Source organism: Vanessa atalanta, chromosome Z (assembly GCF_905147765.1).
Source record: "Vanessa atalanta chromosome Z, ilVanAtal1.2, whole genome shotgun sequence".
NCBI lineage: Eukaryota > Metazoa > Arthropoda > Insecta > Lepidoptera > Nymphalidae > Vanessa > Vanessa atalanta.
Window position 1 is genome coordinate 13286718 of NC_061902.1, and position 14865 is coordinate 13301582.

The window sequence follows — 14865 nt, forward strand, 5'->3', positions numbered from 1 at the left end:
TTTTGTAACAAACGTGTAATGATCATGAAATAATATTTATACAGATTCGAAATATCAGACAGTTAACTGTTGTAACGACAGCAAAAACGCACAATTTTTCTTAGCGATACGTGACAATTCATTATTACAAAAATAAACTGTGTAAATATCTCGACGACTGTACCAACTTTTCAAATTCTGTAAAGTCTGGTCAAAATGTCTTAAAAATATATGGACAGTCTTCTGAGAATGTTTTGCTGTCGCTACAGTTCATAACGATTTCAACCTTTGGTCTTAAATTTTCTGTTATAGAAATAGGTGTTATAATAGTTTCTGTGAAGTATTGGGTATTAATATTTATTGTTTTGGAACGAAAAGTATCTAGATTGTTCTTTATAATATCGACTCGATCAAGCAAGTTATGTTTTCGAAGATAGAAGAAATTCCATAGTTTGGATTACATAATGCCTCGATATTCTATCTATCTCGGTCTATTATATGACAATGAGAAAATAGAATTCAACATTCAATCTAATATAACGATTACATGTAATTTTAAACCTGTTTCTACACATTAAAATAGTAACATGAATTCTGGACCCGATTTTAGTATGAGTAGAACGTGTGTTACTCAAAAAACCAAATTTGCTAGATGTGCTTGAAGCAAAAACGTCTCAATTTCAAAATGGCCATATTATAAAACAATCATGTATTTTATTGTAATATTTCACTGCGACGTAGAAAATACTTGGATATCTATTTCTCCTCAAATCTTTAATTAATTAATTTTGTGATAATTTATACAAAGCAATACGATTTACAGACAGTGAGAGGTTATTATTGAAATGAACATATATACTTAAAATCGGGTCTTTTATGGTAAGATACATATACTTAGTAATGACACATAATATCTACTACAACACCAATAAACACATTACTATAGATTTTATACTGGGGTCATAGAACTTGTGAACGAACGTCGAACTGGTCAACTACTTTTTTTTTTTTAATATATTTAAGCAACATCAATTAGTGCCTGAATTTTAAAACCTCATGAAATACTTTAAACGGTTTAGCTTTCCTAACAATTATTATATTTTGAGCGTACCTACAGATATTTGTAGAGAAATATGATGGTTGAATGACGCGGGATGGTTGAGATTTTTTTTTAAATAAAAATTTTAAAGAGCGAAGTAGTAACGAAGTATTTAATCCTAAAAAAACGTTGCGTATATATCATTGTTAAACTTTATAACGGTAATAAAATTAAACGTTTCATTTTAAATATAAATCATATATATTCCTAATTTATTTATGTATATTCCTAAAGTAGTGTCATACTTGAAAATAATTAGTAAAACTATAAAATAATCTTAGTATTGAGCATTTTCTATTATTAAGTTTTCTTTGAATTAAATTATTTTTTTTTACATAATAAATCGGAACTAAAATCGAAACGAGTCAATGTCTCGTTACCACAGATACATAATTAACAAATGATTATATTTTTGTTTGCATTACAACAATTATATCATTTAACGGCGTCAACATTTTAACAATACTTAAATGTTTTAAATTGTAAATTGTAAAAATAAATCGAACTATTTTTTTTTTATCAAATGACATTAATATATTGAAATTCAACGAATTTGATAAGATGTCATAATATAATGAAAATATAATATATATTATAATAATCAACACTTAAGTCTAGTAGAAAAAACTTAACTTACAATTGTGCTAAATTATATTAAAAGAAGGACGAAGATCTGTAACTGAGTGAGGGTGATCGTACTTAGAATATACTAGACTACTAGTGTACTTATAACCTAACATGTCATGTCGCTTCGTAAATACTGTTATATTTAAACTAATCTTATCACTACGGTGAAAATCTCTTGCAGCATTGGCGCGTCCCAATTGACGGATATCATATGTGATTCGTGACGTGCCACCGTTCCTGATGGAGCCGAAACGGTACTGCATCTAAAGTGTTCATAGTCACAATACTTTGATAGTATGCTTAAAATTCTCAATGGATTATTATTATCATTAATATACCAATGATAATATGATCAATTTTAATGAACATACGATTATAAGTTGCTTTGAATTCGCGCAATTTCAAGACTACCGTCAATTTTATAAGGACTTATTTTTATTAGTTAAAGATTGACACTTACGCCTTTTGTTAACAAAGCGAAAATAAATATTTAAATAAAGAATGCAAAATAAGACTAGACGTCGGTTTATTTGAAACTTACTGATTACGTTCCGAATTGCAAGGGAACTATTACAATATTAAGATGACTATATAATATTAAACCTATTGTAAAACCTTCATGGAGTCTACCTTAATGCACAATATTTTATAAAACATATACGAATAAATAGACGACGATTGACATCAATAACATTGTTTTTTTTTTGGTTTTTTTTTTTTAAATATTTTTGTGATTGGATAAACTTTTAACGATAACCATGTAACTACGACTAATTAAATATTGATATATAATATTAATAATATAAATATAATTTCCACTGAGCAAGGCAGCAGTCCGTTCTCTCTCCCCATTTTACATTCGAACCTAACTTTCGAACAATTTAGAAAACAGTTCGTCTTCAGTTCAATTCCGCTAAGCAAGAAAATTTTGTTATCCTAAATCAAGCTCATGTCTCCTTCATAACAAAATGCTCTACTCAGAGGAAATATATTCCTATAGATAATCGATGCTGATTGCTAACTATATACTGTGTGAGACATACGTTCACTATTACTACTCATAAATATTTAATACAAATACATTGAATACCGACGCGAGTCTTTAAATACATTTAAATATCAAGTGATATTTTCTTTTTTAATGAATATGACCCCAGTTCACATTAATTGTTTTTAAACTTCTGATGCGACGATAGTGGATTTTTAGTAATGAAGTTTTTTTTTTTTTTAATTTAATGAAGCCGATGCAGCTGCGACGGCGACGGTAAGTCCATAAATTGTTAATCGTCATTATGTTTTTTTTTTTTGAATGATTTATTTTTTAATATTGGTAATACTGAATTTAGTAATATAACACGAATAGTAATAAATATACTTCATAGTTGAACGCCAAAAGGGCGTTTGAATAAGATCTTAAACAGAAGAGCTTAAAACTATGACTATATAACTTTCAAATACTAAAAGTTATTGATTATGAGACTCTACTCCTTGTTTTTAAAATTTGGCATTCGCTTTGAATGCTGGGTCGTGTCCGTTAGCGACGACTTCGTGGCCCTCAGCCAACTCGAACAAGGTAAAGAAACTAAACCTAAGTTAGTCAAGAAAGAGATATACTAAATTAATAAATACTTAACAAACACAAAAAAAAATCATCGCTGTTTATAGAAAACAATTTGTACTAAAACTTAGAAAAAATCTTAAGGAAATATAATTTCTGCTCGGTCGTGTGACGTCACGGGTTGCAAGACCAGCTCTACAACCATTGAGATGGCAGCACTAGCGCTTGTGAACGCTGGCGTGCCGCTGCAACGGTACAGTGTATAGTCGTGAGAGGGCACTAACGAAGCACACGCAAGGGACCAACCCTAGTACGCGTACTCGCTAGAGGGCACTGTCACCGTAACTGTTATATCCTCATGTCATGTCTCTTCTTAATTAATTATATATTTCCGAGAGAATTTTGTCGATTCCGTGAAACATTAACCGCGCATACAATGCAGGCGCGATTTATGTATTTACTTCTTTTCATTGGTTTTTGGCTGTTCAGAGGTATTATATACCTGAAAAGAATAACAGAAGCTTCATTTATTTATCTATCTTTGATGGTAAGAGATACTTATAAAATAATAAATAAATATATGCATGCCATTGCGACAAAAGCTAAGTTAGAGTAGATATTATTTTGGTCTTGACATTCATTGAGTTCTTGTGATATATTTTTTTATTACTTCATTTTACCGTCTCAATGAACGAAGGCCCTTATTAAAGGCTCCAAAAGACAGAGCTAAAAGCGTCAAACAGCAGCTTTCTTAAGACAGTACATCATGCAAAGCTAAAAAAAAAAACATCGACTTAGCACCTGTAATCACCTCAACGGGCAAAGAGGCCCTGCGTGGCAGATGTTGCATCGTGCGTTCCTGGACGCTGTATGTCGCTTTAGCGAGCCACTGTTGGCAAGTACCGATGGCACCCGGCTTTCGCCTGCCTCCGTTTACGCTGTGACGCAAGGCTCCTAGTGATGTTAGACCCCGCAGCTCGGAGGGCGCCACTGGGGCTGGAGCTGACCCGCGGCGGCGAGACCAGCAATCCTTGCTAGAGAGCGTGCGACGCAGCAGCTGAGGTATAATTTCACGCATCTTTTTCTCTTTTGGAGCTGTGAAATAAATAATTGTATTAATTCAAGTATTAGGCAGTTAAAGCCAATTCGATAAGCAATATATATGTAAAGGATCTGGGTGAAAAAAATAATATTATGTGTTATTGTAAACGTCAATAATTCTTGTGAATATCTTGATTTTGATAAAAGTGTTATATTTAAACATAAGGAGAGATTTTTTATGTAACTTACAGTAGGCAATAGCGTCGTTCGGCATGGATTTCCTACGACGAAGCAGTTGTTCAGACGAGCTAAGCTGTACCGCAGACAAATTGTCACGCAGTTGACTGCCCACGGTGGCAGAATCTCGACGGGAGGCACCCGAAGACGGCTTGACCGTTAGTTTAAAACTCTCCCTTAGTCGGCTGTCAGAATCGTCAATCGTGCCTACGTTAGTAGCATCTGTGGTACCCTTGAATAAGTTGTTTAGCCTTTCTTCCAAAGTCAGCGCAAATTCAGTTGTATTACGAGATGGATAGATGGCTTCCTCGTTGCTCGTGTGCATTGGGCGGCTTAAAAGAGCGTGGGTTCGAGCAACGGTCTCCAGCGGAGGGAATGTCTGCTGCCTCACCAATTTCCAGGTTCCGCCTTCTTTGATCACGGTGTTAAGCCGAGTTGCTTGCATGGGCGTAGTGATAGAGGCTATCGACAGATCGGGCAGAAGTTTCTCTGTGCTTAGAACTTTCTCAGCTGAATCAGTGTGTTCGATTTGAGATCGCACGCTTACTTGCGAGTTGATTGAGTGCAGACTACCCACAGTACTTTCGATTCCACTGCGCTCTTTGATCTTGAACCGAGTATCTTGGAACACATTAAGTGGCACAGAGAAACGGCGCAGTTGTTCTTTCAAGCCAATCGGTTTGACGGGATTTAAAGAGCTTCGCCTTAGTGGCATCAGAAATTCTTGGCTGTCCGATATATTGGTTCCGGAACATGTTTCCAAATCATCATCGACCATGTCCGCTTCAGATATTTCCGTCTTAGTCTCTTCGGCTATCTCTTGTACAACAAATGACTCCCACTTGGTTTGATTGTATGCAAGATTCTCCAACATTTGCGCGGAGAGGTCGTTTTGTAGAAAACGATGCCATTCGGTGATTAGAGGCGTTACTACGTACTTGAAAAATCCTGTCGATTTCAAAACGTTTACATTATTTTAGTACGCGAGCAAAACAAAAATAGGAGTCAGTTATACATGTCATACATAAAGGAAGTGAATCGTTATAATCAATCTTTATTGACCAATGAATATTAGTAATTTGATAAGGTTGCATAATATCTAAGTCGAAATTACGAAAATTTCCGATACTTATTCAGTATCAAATGCTTCAGAGTAGAATATGAATATATAATTATTAATTCTAGAACACATGATCAAATAAAAAAAAAGCTAGAGATACAAATAACATTCAGAATAAATTTAAATTTAATAATATTATTTAATACTAAAAGTCGTATTTACCAGTCTGAATCTTTGGTATCGAAGTAGTATGGCGATCACAAAGCGCGGTCACTGGTAGATTGAGTTTGCGTTCGTAGTCACCCTGGCGGAAGAATTCCTCGCACACCTTCAGGCTCCACTTCCTGCTGATCTCCCATGGCCGGCATGGGTTGGATATGTCGGCGCATTTTAGTGCAATTTGTAGCACAAGGTGCCGATGATCGCTGTTCCTCATGTCGAGGGTGTTGTTGTCCAAATAGGTCTGTGAAATAATAGGCTGAATTAAATATTTCAGTAGACTAGCATGTATTTAAGATTTTAAGTTTTTCTTACATTTACCTAAGGTTAGAATAAAATGGGTATTCATTTTTCATTAATAAATAACTAAATAATTTTATATACGTAGGAGATTAATTTAAATTACATGAAACCTTTTCGTAAATTTATCTATTTTGTATATAGCATATTGTTGTTAAATTTCACGAGTAGCTATGAGTGTGCGTTAGCCAGATTGCTGTTTTATCGAATTATTATTCGATGGTTCCATTGATAGGAAACGTTCTATTGATAGGAAATGTTCGAATTGATCTCTGTAGCGTCGATGAGTGTTCCACATGCTATTCGTTTTAGACTAAACCTACATAAAAGCTAATAAAATAATCATTTGAACTTACAAGCGGGCGATTGTAAATCGGTACCGTCATATAAATATTAATTTTTCTACATAATACTTTAAAAAATTTTGTTTGGTTTTAATGGGAACAATAATAATTATACTCTACTAATTGATATCCACTCCTTGTCTCTGTCGGCTATCGACTACGTCTTTGAAGGAAATATTAAAGTTTGCAAATATTTTACTAGACCATAGAGAGATCAGGCGCAAGACCAACGGCTTTACAAGCTTTACAACTCTGGACAACTGAGAATTACTTCAGAGAAAAAAACAATAATTTTCTATTAGCCTGTCTCGGGATTTGTATCTTTACTCGACCAAGACGGCAGTGAGGAGAGGGATCAGAGGTATATATATTCGATTTATAAACATACAAAAGAGATATAATTGAGAAGCTGCGAGCTATGAAATGTATTTTATCTTAAGAGTTAATAGAGATAATATGAAAGTAATAAATACATCAGAATTTTTTAAAATATTTTTAAGATTAAAACAATAAATATATATATATATATAGTGTTGCATTTATTATATATTATTTTAAAGTTACATTACAATATACACAGTTTTAGCTGTCCAGTCGATGACCTTTATTTTAATAAATACTATTTTATTTAAAGCTTAGGGACTGCGGCTCCCCAGATGGCACATCATTGTGATTAACGACCTGATGTACTAAGTCTAGGAGATTGGAATTAACTAGGCAAACTGGAAAACAAGCGTTGACCGTGTTTTTATTGTGTGTATAACCCAGTTTCTCAATTTAGGATTACTCCGAGTATGAGCAATGATTGATAAACATCGAGAAGAATTTTTGGGTTACGCTAGACCATTATCTTAAAAATAACAGTTGTCAAGACGTTAGAGAAATTTAATGTAATATTTCTAAGGGGAGAATATGAGTGAGTAAATTAATATCGATTCATTAGAATCTAGATATTGTAAGCATGGATATGTAATTGTCACGTGGAAAATTTTATCTATGTGTGCACGAGTTTTAATTGAACTTAAAAAAATATATTTGATTTTTTGTAATAATCCTTATCGTTCTTCAACTTCGAACTTTGAAGTTAACGTTTTTTTATTGAGTGTCCTCTCAAACAACAATTTCTGTGTTGACAGCGTTTGAAATTCTTCAAAATGATTTAGAGAATATATATATATATATATTATTTATAATTATATATTGAGACAAAAGGTTAGCCGTTTGTCAACAAAGCGTGTTAACAAAACAAAAGACGAGGGATTTATTGTGATGAAGTTCGAGTGACTAGTTAACTGGTTAATGATTTACTTTTTCAATATCAATTTAATATGATAAGTTAAATATAAAAATAATATATGTCTAAATCTTTTGTATAAGACACTTTTGAGCAAAATGATTGCACTTTTAGTGTCACGCTCTTTTGTTTATTTATTCATTGCACTTATAGCAATTTATTGTAATTAAATATAAAATATAACGAAACTTTTAAATATATTTAATTGAGTACATTCGCGTCGTAATTAAAAACTTCAAGTTATCGAATCTGTGGGAATAAACTATAGCATTGATGTTCAAATCCAATGTATGAAAGTAGTAATTGGTATTAACAATCATTTAATGAGGATCATTCAGCAAATAATTGTACAAATTCGAATCACATTACTCATTCGATTATGAACCACCCAATTACCTCTCATTGTTCTGCATAAAATTGAATTTCTGGTTTAATCAACGTTTACTAAGTGTTGATAACATATTATCAGGTGGTCCATTTGTCAGTATACTTGCCCTTTAATACATAGTATAACACAAAGTCATTTACCGCTGTCTGTCGCTATGTATGCTTAGATATTTAATATTACACAACGGATTTTGTTGCGGTTTTTTAAATAGATAGATTGATCCAAGAGGAAGGTTTATATGTATAATACATGCACAATATAGTATAGAAACACTGATAATTTTAGAGGTTTCTCGAGTGTCGTAAATAAACACATTTTTTGCGCTTACATTGCAAACGTTGGCTGAACCCTACGAGATAGATCAAAATAATGTTAGTAAGTTGTTCAGTACTGTACAACTTAAAGAGGTCTTCAAAAAAGTCTGCGATGGTATCTATCTCTTAGGGATAACTCACAATAACCATTTTTATCCTATACTTTAAACAATATGGTCTTTTACAGCATGTAATTTGAATTAATATTTTCGAAGATATCACAGATTTAATAAAGAATAGCGTTTTGTATTGTCTGATGACATAAAACAGTTAACGTTGTAAGACATTCTTTAGTATATTTAGTATCAGCATTGCACCCGTGCGAAGTCGGGGAGGGTCGCTAGTTATAAATAAAATAAATAAATTTATTCTAGAGAACGAAAGACTATTACGAACGTAGTTAAAAATACCTTCCATCCTTTCATATGAAAAAATCCCATGAACGGATTTGCATTCGTAAACAAAGTACACTTTATTAATAAACTCTAATATATTAAGAGTTGTATCCAAAAAAAAACAGAGTTTTTTTTAATAAACAGCAGCTGTTGACATATTGCACCGAAAGGTTTCCATCGTATAAATTACCATGTAACAAATACCTCGTAATAAATTTAACTTTGCATTATTGATAACTTGCTTTCGTCGGACCGCTAACAATTAACGAGGCGCGTACCATGATAAATTACGATAGACACTGTGGTCTCGGAGCTACTATTATTGGATTTAGTAATGGTCAGTTGACCAGATTAACTGATCGTTGCTTTGTAAACGTTTAACGAATTTCATATATCTTTTTAGAATATAATCAAATTATGTCACGAGTTATATTTCTTCGCGATAATTCTGTAGTCTGGCACAATCAGGACCAATATCAATAACCCTTACCCTTTTAATAAAATAGATGTGCTGAACGGCCGTTGGTTGTTTTTATGACAATTGTATTTTCGTTATATTGTTGGAATCAGGTGGACACAGATATATTTAGCATTTTTTTAATTATTTGGCAAATGTCAAAATATGGTTTACGTTTTATTCAAGAATGTACATTAGACTTGAACTCTTGTGCACATTTGTTTCAGATATTCACACGTTTCTGGTATAGGATGGAGTATGTAAATGTTTTAGGGTACAAATTACAATATTTTAAAGAATGTACGAAAATGTAAAACAACAAAAATTTATTATCATATTTGAATCCGTTATTCAGAAAATGATTATTCAGAATAGGCTTTTTATAAATCCAAACCAATTTTCTACTAATACTAATCCTTTATTATGTTCTTAAAATATAATTATATTGATATCCGTGTCTTCAGTACAAAATTATTGAACATGACGGGCCGACAATAGCGTTACACTATTCTTGTCTGCGGAACCCAAATTGAATCATGTCACTCAGGTATTTATAGAATTCTTACTGATTTTCGTTTTTTCGACACTCTGAAACAGGATGGCTTCGAGAAAAACGCTGATGAAGAAGACAGACACGAGAGAAAGCCTGGGTGTTACATTTATTCGATATTAATAAATCAGTTACTAAATTCCTACTAGCGGTAGAGCTCTATGCTGGTTGGTCCCACTCATCAGATATTCTAGCGACAAACATACACGTAAACAATAGTTGCTGTGTGCTGATTTGACGGATGACTAATCCATTATAAACATCAAAGGGACCGAACGTCTTAGACCTTATCCGTGATCTAAAAATAATTAAATTAATACTCATTTCTATTTAGGTCTTGGTGAATATTGCGTCAAAATCCATCGTTAGTGTGGAATAAGTTCAAGCGGACGGACGCGTAATTACTGCTTGTATGCGACATTAAAGTGATTAATAGAGAAATATATTGAATTTTGAAATAAGATAAACAATCTCACTAGTGGTCGCCCATTGGTCGAAATTGCACCGTCATTAATTGATAGTAAAAATAAGTTACATTGATTCGACAGGTAGGAAAAATAAGGCTCAAATGAATATCTCAAAAAGCTTCCTTCGCTTATACTCGTATCGTTCTGCATCTTTTACCGCATCGAGAATGGAGAATTGTCCGAGGTATTGTTTGTTCCCTGCCACTGAGTTTCATCTACAGACATCGCGCCAGAATTGCAAATTCCATCCAACAACTTGATATCGCGATTTTTTGGCATATTTAACTTACTCTGGAGAATCGGAATTCATTAGCGATTTAATAATACGACTTGGGAATCTTTAAAAAACAACATATTTATTTCTTTATAGGACGACAATGCACGTGCAACTACGGTTTGCTGTAATTGTCACTATACATCAGGGGAGCTATCTACCCGTTTGTCCACCATGACCTAGATATATGTATATACATATAAAGATCTTATATATATATATGTATATATTGATCTTAGATGATGCTTCGTTCAATTGCTTCGCTGAAAACACGACGCAGAGATTATCGAGGAGCTCCGTAGTGGCCACATCGTGAGGAATGAGGTATTTAATGGATTAAAGTTATCTTATCTCATCGCGGAAAACAATCCAGTGAGCGAAGCGTCACAGATCGCAGACGAAACTTACAATAATAACGCACATACATATTAATTTAATATGTAAACAAACATGATATATGTAAAGTCCTAAATCAAAGAATACGTAAATTTTAACACTATTGAATTCGTATAGTCTCGCTCACAGGAGGCATCTTATTTAATTTGTAATTTTTATGATAACCTTTTACTATTAATTATAATATATATTAATATAATAATACCGTTTGTATCCAAAATAAAAAGTTATTGATTTATTAAAATCAAATATCTTGTCACTGAATAAGAAAAGTTAAATAAGTTTTTGTTTTTAGTAAATTTAAGTTTTGACGTTTGAAATAAATTATTTTATTTAAAGGTTGCGTTTAAAAGTGTTTGTTTAATTATTATTATAATTAATTATTAATATTCTATAAATGGAAAGTTGTGGAATTAATAATAAATTGTATATAATAATATAATTTATTATTAATTATATTTGTTATTGACATTATTTTATAATTAATTTATTTTAAATAATCTCCATTTTTTTCATATAATTCGAGATAAGCATTCTTACGGATATCTGTTTTTATCGAATGTTTTCATTTAAATCTTGACTGGGGCAAGAATTCATTGAAAAATAAAAAATATAAGACCACAGTCAGAAATAATTTTAAAACAGTGGAAAGGAGTAAATTCTAATTCTTATCGGTAGAATCTATACTCCGAACCGGGGGGGATAGCTTTACATTTTATATGATTTTTTAAAATGGCGTTTCTAAAGTTCTATTTAAAGCCTTCCTGAATGAAGTATTCTTTTATTTAGATTTTTGCCCGAACTAAATATGTAAGGCTATCTAACTTGTCTCAACTCTATTAAAATATGAGGTTTAATAAAAGAAAAAAAAAATTAAACTAAGCCAAATTAGTTTCATTTAAATTTGCCAGTCTTCCACGCGGTCGTGATCGAACAGTAACTATTTTGAATTATTATTCGTATATATAATGAAGGTCTTAATGTAAATAACTCTTACTAAATAAAATGTTATTCTTTATTCGATTTAGAATTATAATTATTTTAATTAATTTAATGATTGTTATATTATAAACAAAGTACATTACAGTACAGTGACGGCGTGTTCGCTCTGTCGTTATTCAAACCTAGATTTGACGGGCAATTAATTAGCTCTCAGCTTTAACACAATGCTGTCGCCTCCTTAACATGCTAAAAGGAAATCACAATTAAATTTGTTCATAATTAAAACAATACTAACATTGTGACGAGTAACAATTTGTGAATTCATTTCAGGTTTAACGGAAAAAAGCGTTAAACTCGAATTAAGTATGTGACTATATGTTCGAAATAAATATGATTTCATAAATATTTTTGGAATAAATAATAAAATATTTGGCATAAATCGGAACATCTTTGAAACCGGAGCTTATATAAATATAATAAATAATTTAAATTTAAAATAATAATTACAATATTAAAATATATACTTATACATCTTTGAGTCAATGTCGAACATCTGGGAATAAGCCGTTTATAGCATCTGTCGACACGTTACATCTACATTCTACATAAACACATATTCGACTTGTCTATTGTCAAACTATTGAGAGAAATAATACCTACATACAATGTATTCGATTGGCAATCATTCAATTTATACATTGGCCATTCTGTGAAAGCAGTAGTCGTTAATACTTAGGGTATTGATCCACTGTAAGAAGATCCGCTACTGTGGAGTGTGTATCTATACTAATTATAAAAAGCAGAAGAAACTGTGCCTATCAGTCTGTCTGTTATGCTTTCAGGGAGAATATGAAACACAATGAAGAGTATTTATACCGAAATCTTACGACACACACTCTCGTAATACGCAATCTGGATAGGAACCACTGAATTTTAAGATCCTAATTAATATTTATAATTCATCTCGAGCTCGGCGTAGGAAGATAATATCGTGAGGAGTCTTGCATGTGACTCATGTCTCTTCACCAACCGGCATTGAAGATACGCGACAAATAAGCGCCAAGCTTTCTTCTCCAAAGGAGAGTAAGTCTCAGACCATACAGGCAGCACTGCACTGTACTCGATTTCACTTAAACTGCTTGGTTTTCTTTGGTGTTTGCAAGTGCGACTTGTTCTAGCAACACAAGTAATGCGGCATTTAAATTACAAAATGATATAAAACATAAATTTAATAGAAAACATTCGTATAGTTGCCACGATTAAAATATTTAGCAAATCTTTGAATACTTCTCTAAGAGAGCATGGCATGAAATAATCTTAATAATATAACGCGTAAGTTTGTTAGTGAACACTTATCACACACACACAATCACACTTCCTAAAGCGGTACGACTTTAAAATTTTTTTTGAGTGTGTGTTTGTTGTGTTTCCGTAGATGATTTAAGTCCCGGTACATATAGCTCTGCTTATGGGGTTCTACTTTTTTTAAAAAATATTATTTAAATCGTACGAAACCGAGACGGTTAGGCAGTACATACAATACAATTATAAACGCCGTGGTACATAATCTTAAAGATACGTCACGCTCGCGTGTGGGTGATCAGCCTAATATAGATTGTGCGGCATGCGTCGGAATTGCGAAACTAGTTGCGAAACGCACGTTATCTATAGACTACATCCTAAACGAGCGCGTGTGAATGAACTGCTCACGATCTGACATACGCTGTGTGTCACACGTAAGATAGTGTGCACAATGACTGATGTCTTATTAATGTCACCGCTATCGACCGCGAAGTTTATCTAAAAGAAATTTATTGAAAATTTTAAATAATATAAATGTTGTTCTCTTATAAAATTAATTTTATTAAAATTAATATAAGTCAGTTTTTATACAGAGTACAACTGTATTATTGATTTTTTACTATTAGAGTTGGAGGACTTTCAGAATCTCTTTGTTAAAGACAAATATAATCGGTATGATAAACTTTACAATCTGAGTAGCGTTCGTTTACGATAGCGTAACACCTGTACAGACAAACTGAATTCTAATTTATTTATATAAATACAATTAGTTTTGTTAAGGTACATTTACGATAGACTGGCTCACTAACCCAGTATATTGTCATACCGTTTTATTGTTAATATAATATATAATAAAATCTGATGAATAGATGAAACGCATATCTATTCGAACTCATTATGAATATTTTTTTACACACCGAAGTATTTTCTCATATTTTTTTGTTTATGAATTAAAAAATGTGAAAACGATTACTTAATGTCCAAGTTGTGTGTGTTTTGACATATAATTTTGTAAATCGAAATATTTTTAACTTTTTTAAACTTCAAATAAATTCAAATAAAATTTTGATATAAAATAAAAAGGTTATTCGTATATTTTAGATAGCACAGTGTAAACGATAAAATTTAACAATGAATGATTCATTTTCTAATAGAGATGCAAAACAAACATTAAACAATTTAATCGAAATAAAATCAGATTTTTGTAATTCGAGTTCCGCTAAATTAAAATACGTATTTGCAGGTTCTCTAAACCATCTGTTTAATACAATTTGCAACAAAGTAGACTAGAGCTTTGCCTCTACAGCGTCTTATTTGAAAACTATTCTTTGTAATGTTAAATCCTTGAATGGTAGTAATTTATTATGAAATTTCATACGGATAATTGTCGTGAATAATGTTTTTAAGATACTAAATGCATTTTTATCAAATTATGCATTTTAGGTATTTTATAAAATTTTGGTATTGCGAATTTAGAATTATTGTATATCATATTTTTTTAGAATTTATTGTTTAAGGGATTTAACGTATCACTCGAAATGTATTAAAATTGGGCACACAAGGAGTACAATTTCGTCCGAAAAGGATCGAATTAGACCACACGCAATACTTGAATCCATTAT

The 14865-nt window shown here is 32.0% G+C and overlaps 1 protein-coding gene across 2 annotated transcripts in view; it reads right to left on the bottom strand.

Moving 5' to 3' along the window:
• Positions 1-2963: 2963 nt before the first annotated feature.
• Positions 2964-14865, bottom strand: part of LOC125076067 (cAMP-specific 3',5'-cyclic phosphodiesterase 4A-like) — a 151392-nt gene continuing 139490 nt past the window's right edge. The window contains exons 8-11 of one of the 2 annotated variants that reach the window (XM_047688010.1): positions 5824-6064; positions 4554-5489; positions 4075-4358; positions 2964-3765 (exon numbers count right to left, since the gene is read on the bottom strand). In XM_047688010.1, the coding sequence (XP_047543966.1) occupies positions 3721-3765; positions 4075-4358; positions 4554-5489; positions 5824-6064 (1506 nt within the window). In that variant the 3' untranslated portion in view covers positions 2964-3720. Of the gene's footprint in view, positions 3766-4064; positions 4359-4553; positions 5490-5823; positions 6065-14865 lie in introns of both variants that reach the window. The other variant, XM_047688011.1, reaches the window with a different exon arrangement.